Consider the following 12619-nt stretch of genomic DNA (forward strand, 5'->3'; position numbering starts at 1 on the left):
GCCTGAGCAACATAGCAAGAGCCCATCTCTGTAAAAAATTTAAAAAATTAACCAGGCACAGTGGTGCACACCTGTAGTTCCAGCTACTTGAGAGGGTGAGCTAAGAGGATCACTTGAGCCCAGGAGTTTGAGATTCCAAGTGAACTATGATCCGGCTACTGAACCCTGTCTCAATCAATCAATCAATAAAACAGTTTTGAGCTCTTACCATGTGCTGGGGATATGAAACTTCAGCTGGGGTCAGCATTGAATATGACATCACTCTCTGCCTTGCTGTACATACTTTCCACTGATTCAGCAGCCAGAATTCAAGGCTGGGGCTGGATGGCCCTGCCAGACTCTCCCTCTTGAAGGTCTTGCTCCCAGGGAAAGTCTGTCTGGTCAGGACTTGACCAGCTTTGGCTTCCTTAACTGCCTGGCTGTGTCTAATTTGTATGGACAAGATGGGTGAGAGGGGAACAGGGGGTCCACACACGGAAGGCAGGGAGTGTGGAAGACAAACTTCATAATTCAACAATTCTGCATCTATATCAACTCCAGAGGCCATGGATTTAGCCACTGCATCATGCGCCTCACAGGAGCTAAGGTTTGATGGAGCGTTCACTCTGTACCAGCTGTGACCAAGGCCACCGACATGAGTAAGCACTTGTGCCCTGCAGAAAGGTGCCTTCCAAGGGGGTGAGTGGGGCTGAAATCCAGCCCAGCTCTGGGCCCTGAAGCACGGACCTCAAAAGGGAACCCCCTCTGGCTCAGAGGTGGTATCTTTATGATTCATCCGTCTGGAGGGGCTCTTTTTCTAATTGTACAAAGGTGCTATTCATAGTTGGTGCCCTGGGCCCTATAGTTAGCTCCTTACATACATTTAACCCTATAACAATCACTTGAGTTAGACGCTATTATTATCTCCATCTTTACAAATGAGGAAACTGAGGTAAAGGGAAGCTATTTAACTTTCCTAGGATTAAACTGCTAGTAAATCACGGGGCAGGGCCGTGAGGCCAGGCAAACTGCTTGATTCAAATATACCAAGAAAATATACGTTGCCTTCCAGTAGTTCTTAATTCTTACACTTTAGAAAAAAGAAAACAAAATGATTTAAATAGTTCATGTCAGAACAGAAACCACAGGGGAAAGGAATCCCCCGCACTGGTGCACATGGACAGCGTGTTCATGCGCCCTGTCACAGAGCCCCACCCCCTGAAGGTCCCCTCGCTTGGCCTAGCGCTCCGCTACTGTCATCTTGAAATTATCCATGATATTTGGATAAGGGCTCATGAGTTTCCATTTTGCACTGGGTGCCCACAAACTATGTAGCCAGTTCTGCCATCGTGATGCGTGTGTTCAGAGCCGAAAGCATCTGACGAAGGGCCAGCCTGCAGTCGTCGCTCTGCTCTGCCAGCCCATGGACCGCGGCTTCATGAGTCCTGACCAGAGCGAGGCCTGGTTCACGACCAGGGCAAGCAGTCGGGCCATTTGGCTCCTCCGTTAAGCTCAAGGAAGCCACTGGCACTGGCTGGAGACTAATGCAGCAAAGCTGGGGGCAGGCCTCATCACAAACAAAGGCCTGGCATCCCTTGTCCCCAGACTAGTTAACCTGAAGGTGGGGATAGACCCGGGTGGTACCAGGTGAAACCGAGGGGCTAATCTGGTTAGGTCTGCCAAACTTAACCTGCTCTGTTTGCTTTTGGTCACTTGGCTTTTGTTATTTTTTTTCCCATGTAGCTAAAAGCCATGCTGTTAAACACTATAATTTAACCTCCCATTGCTTCCTTAAAAATGACAATTCTGTATGTCACCGTGGTAATGGTCACTTAAGTTGTTTTTCAGGAACTGTCCAGTTCAAATTGGTTGGGACCACTGGCCCTCCAACTGGGCCTGTGCCAGTGCTGGACATCAGAGGGCCAAACCCCCCACCCTCAGATCATGCTAACACCACCATTTCATGAACTTGCATCCTATGAAGAGCCGGGAGCCCCAACCATGCCTGTACAGATCACCGATTACTTCATTTTTCCCCACTGCCAATCACCTTTTCCCACGCTTAGACCACCCATTTCTCTAACCCGTAAATATCCCTAAACTTTATCTTTGGGGAGGCGGATTTGAGAGCTGTTCTTCCTCCTCCTTGCTGGGCTGTCCTGTGAATAAATCTTTTTTCTTTTGCAAAGCCCATTGTCACAGTGATTGGTTTACTGCTCATGGGCAGAATGAACCTGGTCGGTATCACAAGGGTGACTAGAGCCAGCAGGTAGGCAAGTGATTTGTGTCTCATATTCTCCATCACCAAATGTTACCCCAACATAAATGTATATACATAAGCCATTCCAAGCATATTCAATTAAGCAAGTCCCATGAGCTGACTATGCTAACAGGCTCCCAGACAATTATTCCCCTAACTCCCCTTGCATCCACTGAGCTCCTCTTTCCTAGATATTTAGGACCCAAATGATAAAAGGTGATGAGCCACAAAGGTGTTCCTTGAAATACTCCTGGAGTCTGTTTGATCGGCCACCAACTCTCTCTACAGCTGGCTCAGAAGCGGATCTGACAGGGTGGGTTGGGGCTGCAAAGACAGTGTTTCCACTTCCAGGGCACAGCTGTAGGCACTGCAGAGGAGTGCGGAGGGAGAATGAGCGATGCATCTGTGAAGGTGGAAATGGAGAGGAGTAGCTGTGCTTGAGGTGAGCATGCAACTCACTGCACAAGTCACATCAGAAAGTCACCAACTGCCCATGAGATGAGGTGAGGCTGAAAAGACACAGAATAGTTAAATGGTTCAAAAACTATGGATGTTAAATTTGCATTAAGCTGTCATTACGAGTTCAAGTTGGTTAGGTCACTAAAGTAAGAATAGTTGAAAGGAAATGCAAAATCAAGGACAGTGGCTAAAAAGTGGTCAGCAGAGGTAGGTTGTAGTCATCATGGGTGAGAGCCAAAAGTGGTGCAGGAAGAGTCAGGGTGAAGCAGGTGAGTTCAGTGGAGAGGGGAACAGGGCATACTCCAGGGATCTGTGAGGGCGGGGGTGCTTCAAACAAGGAAACGGGCTTAGACTTTGAGCCAGTAGGACCCAAGTTTGAAACTCAACTTTACAGTTACAACTTTGACATTCTGGGCAACTGATTTACTCTCTTTGAACCTTAGTTTACTCGTCTGTAAAGTATGAAAAATAACATTTATGACTTAGGGTTGATGTGAGGAGTAATAAAACTATATTCTTAGCATCTATTGCATAATAGTTGCTCTATAAAATGAAGCAGGACTTCTGCTTTTGGCCATGATGGAGTAACAGGGACTGGATTTACCCTCCCCCCAAAACCAGTTTAAGAAAACAGAGAAAATATATTGAACAGTGGTTTTCAGACATTGGAAAACAGGCAGCATAGAACGATGATCCCTGAAAAGGGGGAACATACCAAGTGAGCCCTGTGAGTGTGCCAGCTTACTAACCGAAGAGAGTTTCCAGAGTGCAGCATTGGGAGGAGGCGGGCAATCAGATTCTGTTGGGTTCACGGAGTTTCCATTTTGCACTGGGTGCCCACAAACTATGTAGCCAGTTCTGCTATCATGTTCAGTGTGTTCTGAAGAGTTTGGGTAGAGACAGCTCGAATTTATACGATAGAATATTGGAGAGGAGAGGCCTTTACAGAAAGAGAGAGCTCTGTGCTTTCTGCAGAGGGTTTACCCCAAATCTTTGGTTGAGTGCTACTCAACATACACTTTTGAGGAAGTTACTAAGGCTAGGGAAGAATCACAGGACGGGAGCAGGTAGAACAATCTCTGAAGTTCATGCAGGGCTGGAAACAGTTAAAATTGCCACCACCCGGAGCATAAAAACCTCCTAATACAGAGGGCATCAAGTAGAGTCCTAAAAAGGGTATTACCTCAGTAGTGGGACTGAATTCATCCTAGAATAAAAGCTCTTCTGGATATGTTCTAACAAAACTTTAAAGCAAACCTCAAAGGACTCCAACTCTTGCCAAGGAACTTAACTGCATCAGAGAAAAAAGCCTCCAAATATTAAAAAGAATAAAAAAGGAGTTTAAAAAAATTCATCACCCAGCAACATAAATTCATCGTGTCTAGCCTCCAATAAAAAAATTACTGAAGCAGGAAAATTTGACCCAGAAGAAAAATTAATCAATGAAAACACCCAAAAATGACACTTATAATAGAATTAGTAGTCACAGTCATTAAAAGATTTATTTTAAGTATACTCTCTATATTCAAGAAAGTGGGGAAAGTATGAAGACTGAAATGGAAGCTATAAAAGAGGCTCAAGTTGAACTTGTAGAGATTAAAAAGTACAATGTCTGAGATAAAAAATATTGGATGGAATTAACAGCATTGCAGGAGAAAAGATTAGTGAATGTGAAGACATAGCAATAGAAACTATTCAAAATGAAATGCAGGGGAAAAATGGACTGAAAAAAATGAATTATTTACCTGTGGAACAAAATCAAGCAGCCTAACATACATGTAATTAGAATTTCAGAAAGAAAAAGACAGGAGTGATCAGGAGTGATAGAAAAATACCTGAAAAATCGTGGTCAAAATTTTCTAAATTTGATAAAAACTGTAAATGCGTAGATTCAGGAAGTTCAACAAACCCCAATCAGAAGAAACAAGAAGAAAATCATACTAAGGCAGGTCCTAATTAAATTGCTGAAAACCAGTGATAAAAAGAAAGTTTTAAAAGCAGTCAGAGAAAAAAAAAGACAAATTATATACAAAAGAACAGACATAAAATGATGTCTCCTCAGAAGCAACCCAAGAAGACAGTGGAGCAACTTCTTAAAAGTATTAACTTTCAACCAAGAAATCTATACCTAGCAAAAAAAATCTTTAAAAATGAAGGCAAAACAGACTTGTTAGATATACAAAAGCTTGGAGAATTTATTGCTAGCAGATCAGGACTATAAGAAACGTAAAAAGTAAGTCTTTCAGACAGAAGGATATGATACCAGACAGAAATGTGAATATATCCAAAAGAAGGAAGAATGCTAGAAATGGGAAATATGTGAATAAATATAAAATACTACCACCTTATTAAAAAATAACTGCTTAAAACAAATATAATAATGTATTATGGGATTTATAACATTTGTAAAAGTTAAATATATTACAACAAAAGCACAAAGAAAGGGAAGGAAATGAAAGTATACTACTTATAAGATTTTTATACCATAAATGAAGTAGTGTAATATTATTTGAAGGTAGACTATAATAAGTTAAAAATGAATGCTGTAAACACTAGGGCATCCACTAAAATAAAAAGACAGAGATATAGGTAATGAGTCAATAAAGGAGATAAAAATGAAATTATAAACATTACTCAATCCAAAAACAGGCAGAAGACTACTTTAAAAAGGAACAAAAACCAGATAATAACAATAGAAAAAAATGGCAAGGTAGTAAATTAAAAACCCAACCACACTGATAATCACATTGCATGTTATGGTCTAAACAATTAAAAGACAGGTTTGTCAAATGGATAAAATAGAGGTCTCAACTATATGCTGTCTACAAGAAACCCAATTTGAATATAAAAACACAGGCTAAAAATAAAAGGATGAAGACATATATATTATGCTAATATATATATATATATATATATTTTTTTTTGAGACAGTCTTGCTCTGTTGCCCTGGGTAGAGTGCCATGGCATCTTTGTAGCTCACTGCAACCTCAAAGTCCTGGGCTCAAGTAATCCTCCTGCCTCAGCCTCCCGAGTAGCTGGGACTACAGGTGCATGCCACGACACCCAGCTAATTTTTTTACTTTTAGTAGAGATGGGTCTTGCTCTTGCTCAGGCTGGTCTGGAAATTATCAATAACAAATTATCAATATCAGGAGTGAAAAAGGAGACATCACTATAGATCTGATATAAAAGGATCATAAGGAAATATTATGAATAACTTTATGCCTATAAATCTGACAACTTAGTTGAAACAAATTCCTTAAAAGACACAAACTACTAAAGCTTTATCCAAGATAAAATATCCAGAATATCCCTATATCAATTAAAGAAAACAAATTTGTAGTTACAAATCTTTCCATAAAGCTCCAGGTTCCGATCTTATCACTGATATATCTACTGAATATTTGAGGATGAAATAATGCCAATGCTACACAAATTATTTCACAAAGTAGAAGAGGTAACACTTCCTAGCAAACTCATTCTGTAAGGCCAGAATTCCCTGATCCTAATACCAGACAAAGACATTACAAGAAAAGGGTAGACTAATATACTTCATGAATGTAGATGCAAAACTCCTTAACAAAATGTTAGCAATATACTAAAAGGAGAATATATCAGCAATATATTACATTTAGCAATGTATTAAAAGGTAATAAAATGAAGTTTATTAATAAAATTGTTATAGAAAAAGCAGCAAAACTATCCAAGTTGGAAATCTTCCCATCCTTCCTGAATAAGGAAGTAATGTACATTAAAGAGGGGATCTTTTTCTTCTAGAATAATAAACAGCCATCCATCCTCCAGCTGCAAGCCCTGGCTGTGTTCTGTTACTCTTGATTGTCACGGGGTGCTGTCACTACCGACTGCCTGAGACGGTATAGTCTGGAGCCATCTCCACCCAGAAAGTTTTTCCTACAGTAGCTGCAAACCCTGACTTGTGGCTTGGCCCACTGGGGATATAGATTCAGTAGAGCTGGACAGGGAGATGCCTAAGGTTGTCAGGATAAACATGGCAAGGAAATATTCTACTTTCCAGATGTTTTCGAGAACAGCTGCATCTTTCTGCCTGAGGAGGTTGGGACAACTTTGTAATCAAACACGGGACAGTGTTTACTCCCCAGTAGGCTGCCTTTCTTCCTCAGGTCACCTCGCTTATATTTTACATTATGTCCTGACTTTAGGGAAGAAGAATCTGGAGGTCATACCGCCTGTCTTTCCTCAGTTGCAGACTTCTTAAAATGTGGCTTCTAGTGCGGTCTTTGAGACCCCGTTACGGGTTCACACACAACTGTTTCCCACGTCAGGTACCAAGACTAAGGTGAATCACTGCTTCCCTCTCAAGGCTGAAAAACCTCACTGGAAACTGCTAAAGAGCTGTGATTACATCATTGTCCCCATGATTTAATTCAAACACTTACTTTTGGACGGTGAATAAATAAAACCTCTTAATCTGCTACTCACCGTGTTAAAATTTGAGTGAATTCCAACAAGTCATTTTCTCCTCTTCCTTTTCCATCTATGCCGTTATCTGCCAAGTGCAACTTCACCAACCAAGGACCAGCTTCAGTCAAACTTTCACTTTTCTTCTTGATTCCTACAAGAGAATCAGAGAACTCTGTTATTTTTAGAGAAGCATTCCCCTGTTTATCACCAGCTAAGCTGATTTTATTTTTTTAAGACGGTGTTTATTGGACTTGTGTGAGCAGATGCATTCTGCAACGTAGTCAAGGACATACTGCCTAAGTGATTTAAAAATCCTCGTTTTGTGCTCAGTACATTCTTTGTTCTTTACAACAGGAAGCCCAACATTGCTCTGCATGAAAGGAAATTCCATCTAAGATTTAGACTGTCGCCTTTACTTTTACTAAAAAGGAAAACTGATGTCTCTTAGAAATTTCTTGGTAGAAGATGAACGAGTTGTCTGCTGATCTTGGGGAGGCGACAGGCTGTATAAGGGGATTCAGTCCTTTAAAGGAGCCTGAAAAGTGAGCTCTAGAGTTTGAAGGAGAAAGGACCGTCTTGCCTTCGTAGACTTCATGACTGAGGTCAGGGGTCCTGGGGTCTGGTTCACCCTTGTCAGTCTACGCAGCTTTTATAAAGTCCATTGTCGCTGCCGTGCAGCAGCATCACGTACACATTTAATGTACACCAGTTTGAGCGTAGGAGTTTGGCAAAGAGAAAAACAGGAAGGGGATGGAGGAAGAGAAATCGCTGTGGCCATAATGCGGGCTCATCCACTCCGTAAATGTGAGATGGGAGATCTCGAGCTCCAGCCCCAAAGCCAAATCACTTTCTGGAGCTTCCAAATGTTTATAGTTAAATGCACACCCTGAACACTAGCCAGCCACTTCGTTCGGTCCCCAGCTGAAGAAAGAGCAGGTGATCTGTTCCAAAGCTGGGGAAGAAACTGTGTGAAGCTTAGAGATAATATGTCCATACATTGCATTGTGTGGACAATTTAAGGGATTTTAAAGGCCCATTTAACTAAATTTAACTAATTATACACTAACGTGATGACTTGAGAGCCTAACCCCAGGGCTAGACAAGACTTGAATTCATTCAGCATTCAACAAATATTTTTGAACTCCTATGATGTGTCGGGCACTGGTCGGGGCACTGGGGCTCCAAGAGAGAACAAAAGGGACAAAAATCCTGCCCTTATGAAGCTGATGTTAAGGGAATGTCAACCAGTGTGTAGGAAGAGCAAGGAAGAAAGAAGAGTCAATGACAATCATGTATAAAGTTTCCAATCCTTAAAAGAAAACTGACTTTTTAGGGACAGAAGGTAAATTTGGACATTGGGCCATGCTAGGTTAACAGTTGAAAAAAAGGAAAAAGTATGCTTTAAAAAAAAAAAAAGTGTTCCATTGGTTTTTTTGGATATGAATCTAATCTACTGGATTGTTGGATGAGATAGACAGGATTTATTTCCTTCAGAACACAGGTGAAGGGATGAAAACTGGCCCAGCCTTTGGTTTTACTGGGGATAAGCCTAACTTTTCTCAATCCCGTTTGTCCTTACACCCAGGGCATGGGAGTGATAGCAAATGTCAGCTGTCATGAATGATGAAACAGTGTTATACTATTCACACTAGAACAGCATCTGGCACGTGGTGGGTATTTAATAATTGTTTGTTAAATGAATGAATTAATGAATCAATGACTAGTAGAGTGCAAAGTGCAATTGTATTGTAGAAACTGTTATCTCACTGTTCATTGTTTTTCCAAGTACAGTGTCGCTAATAATGCCATGACTCATGAACATGAATGGAATATAATTTTTCTATTTATAAAATCTCTCCACAGACATAAATGCCTTTGGAAAGTTGAGTTGACTGCCCAGAATGATTAATGATGTGGATACTGATCACATGTGGCACTGATTTCTTTTTGCCCCCTTCTGGCATGCCAGAAAGCAGCAGTGGCCAACGGGGGCAAGGCTGAAGGCCAAAGGCTAAATTCCTTTACTGCTGCTCAGCGTTGCAAAGAAAGAAACCTTCTCAGCCAATCTACACCCCTAGCTGAGCCAGCGTGGCTCAAATGGTCCTTGGCGAGGAAGGGTGCTTCCGGGCCTGTGATTGGCCTGGTACAACTTGCACACCCTCGGGAAAAACACCCCAAATCTCCCTCCAGCTGATGGTAAGAGAGGTGACAATTTCATCTTTGCCCATGAAAAATATCCAGTTTGGAAAATGCCCGTGTAAACAACTCTCCAGAGTGTGGCCCTCTAGCGAGTCCTAAAGCCCCTGTTGGAAGGCAGGAAGGCTGACGCTGCTCAGCACAGGGCTTTTCTGCTCCAGGACTTTAACCAAAGTTCAAGCAGAACTAAATTCTTCTCTCTAGGTTGAGAACAAATTCCTTGGTATAAGGCTGAGTATGTGCTCAGGCCCTGGTAGTACCTGACCCACTCCAGCTGTATTCACCTCAACCCATTTTTTACCTAATCTTACATTTCTTTACAAATGTTTACTAAAACAAAAACATGCTCACCAACAATAACCACTTTAATTTACTCTCTGTCTCAGAGAACTTAGCAGTGACATGGCTATGCCTAGATGTGCCTAAGAGGCAGGGTGATGTAGTAAAATTCATAAAATCCCCAGGTTTAAAACCTCCCTCTGGAAAGTGCTGTGCAACTCCTTGGACGGTCACTTAACTTCCCTGAACCCAAATTTCCTTGTTGGTAAAAGAAAGATCATAATACCTATCTCCTAGAAGCACTGTGAGGACTGACTGGGAAGCACTGTGAAATAACAGTGTAAGTGGCACTTAGTACACAGTATTAGTGGCTTGCTTCCCAGCGTCACCTCTGGATTTCACAAGTCCTGCAACACCAGACTAGGAGGAACCTGACGGAGTGCGTCCATGTGCAAGGCGTCCTCCCTTCCACCACTGCCTCCCCGATGAGCAGACATATATTTCTGACGCCGGCAAGCCTTGCCTGGAAACCACTCCACAGATCCAGTATGGACCCACCAACCCTGTACTTCCTTCTGTTTTCTCTCTAGTTGATTACCAAACTTCCTCAGGTGTCCCTGACTTCAGAATCTTTCCTACCACTCCCATTGATCTGGCTGCTAGATCCTGTCAATTCTCCCTCCTAAATATATTTATACTCTATCTTTCCATCACCGCAGCCTCAGGTCTCCACTTCATCTTCTCTTACTTGAACTAGAGTAAAAGAATCCTGCTTTGCCACCGGCTCCCTGCTCCATGCTCTCCGCCCCCACCCCCAGCACCACTCTAGGCTCCTGTGCCGGCTCCCTGCGGCTGCCATCATGATTATCTATCGGGACCTATCTATCTATCTATCTATCATGTCTCATCAGCCATGACAAAATGTTCTGCGACATTTACATGATCTGGGAGATTGCAAATGGGCTGTGTCTGGGGGTGGAGGGGAAGATGGTCTGTTGGACAGAGGGTAACATTGATAACCCGCTCACTGGTGGAAATGCCACTGCTGAGGGCCCCCAGGGCGAAGGTACCAAAGCGCAGTAATCACTGGTGTTGATATTGTCATGAACCATCCCTTGCAGGAAATCAGCAACACAAAAGAAGCCTACAAGGAGCATGTCAAAGAACACATGAAATCAATCAAAGGCAAATTTGAGTAACAGAGACCAGAAAGAGTAAAACCTTTAATGACAGGGGCTGTAGAACACATCAACCACATCCTTGTTAATTTCAAAACCTACCCATTCTTTATTGGTGAAAACACAATCCGGGTGGTGTGGCTGCCCTACTGGACTACCAAGAGGATGGTGCGACCCCATATGTGATTTTCCTTAAGGGTGGCTTAGAAATGGAAAGCTGTTAACAAAGTCAGCAGTTACTTTGGACCTATTACCCACCATGATAACTGCTACTGCTTGTCATCCACATACACCCAGACTTAAGACAAATAGGACTAGTGTCATCTTGAGCTCTTCACTTATTTTGACTGTGATGTATTTGGAGCAGAGACATTGTTTTTTAAGAAAAAACATGGCATGTAGGTTGTCCAAAAATAAAATGAATTTAAACTAAAAAAAAACCAAAACCCTCCTAGTCTCACATTGTCCAGATGTTTCTTTCTCTAAAGCATATTCTGCAAAGCTGCCCAAGATACTTTTGAAAAACCCAGCTCTCACTGTGTCACTGTCCTGCTTCAAAACCATCAAGGCTCACCCTGTGTACAGAGGAGAAAGTCTAACTCCCTAACTTAGCATTGATGGCTTTTGGCCGCGTGGGTCCGCTGGCCTCTTGAGCCACATCTCCAGCCACTTTCCCGCCTACTGCTCTGTGGTGAACATCAGACTTCCCATTTGCCTAACACGCCAGGCACCTTCCTCCCCTGAGCCTTCTCTTACCCAGCTGACGAACCTCTTCTCATTCCTTCCAGAGAGAGCTCTCTTTCCAAAAGGTCAAGTGTAAATTTTCATGGAAACAACATTCCCCCAGAGAGGTTCTCACCTCTCTCCCTCTCTGCCCCTTCCTGGGACCACTGGAGCAGGTGGGCCTCCTACATTCTGGTGGACATCAGAGTGTTCTGCTTGACCACTACTCACATGTTCATCTGTGGATGCCAGGCCCTGGTAGGACCTTCTCTTTGTGGTTGAATTTTTTTTTTAAGCTTGTTAAAAATAGCATCTTTCCATTGACAAGGAACATGTGTAATTTCCTGTGTAATTTGCAGTTTTATAAACAGAACATAAAGTCTGTTTGCTCGATTATAGGACTTAAGCAAAATGTACTTAATGTTGGATGATTCACACCTTGGACCTTGGAACCCTTCTATAAAGATTTCCATTGTTTAGCCATTACCCCAGGATGAAACCCCAATAAAATAATTTCAGGATTTTAACTGGTGACTTCCTGTTTTGGAATTAATAAAGCCGTTTTGAAGATTACATCTTGACTTTTGAACTTGGCCCTTGCATTCCTTACTGCTGCTGGCATTTCTGTGGACTATGGCTAAGATATAAGCAACAAAGCCTTATTTGGGGAAGTGTATTTACCACTTGGGTGGCATGATACTGTTGTAAAGGTCTGACCCAGCGCAAGCTTGTGGATGGACCATTTTATGGTTGGATTTTGCCCCTGTACATGCCTAAGTCACGTACTTGCCCTCCCTGTCCAAAATCCTCCAGAAGTGAAACAGCCCTGGAAATTATAATATGGGGTTTGGAGTGGGAGTGGAACAGGCCCAGGTGATAGGGTACCCCTGAGTCCTCACTGGGTCTTTTGGGAACTTTTGGGGCCTGAGGCAGCAGGCAGGACTGGCTAAATTGGGCTCAGGGAAACCATCTGATCTGCAGATGGCCACTCCTGATGACCTTTCAGTGGCTTTTGGTCTTCTGCCATCTTCCGGTTCTTTCTGGACCTCACAGGTTTGTGACTAGGCCAAGCCGACATCATGCACTTGAGGGCTGATGGAGC

At 42.6% G+C, this 12619-nt stretch overlaps 1 protein-coding gene and 1 pseudogene across 1 annotated transcript in view; one reads left to right on the forward strand and one right to left on the reverse strand.

Moving 5' to 3' along the window:
• LOC138385789 (uncharacterized) overlaps positions 1–12619 on the reverse strand; it is a 39259-nt gene that overhangs the window by 4192 nt on the left and 22448 nt on the right. The window contains exon 7 of the mRNA XM_069472010.1: positions 7160–7292. Coding sequence (XP_069328111.1) covers positions 7160–7292 — 133 coding nt within the window. The remainder of the gene's footprint in view (positions 1–7159; positions 7293–12619) is intronic.
• LOC138386629 (translationally-controlled tumor protein-like) lies at positions 10604–11018 on the forward strand (annotated as a pseudogene).

This window comes from Eulemur rufifrons, chromosome 7, assembly GCF_041146395.1.
Source record: "Eulemur rufifrons isolate Redbay chromosome 7, OSU_ERuf_1, whole genome shotgun sequence".
NCBI classification, from domain to species: domain Eukaryota; kingdom Metazoa; phylum Chordata; class Mammalia; order Primates; family Lemuridae; genus Eulemur; species Eulemur rufifrons.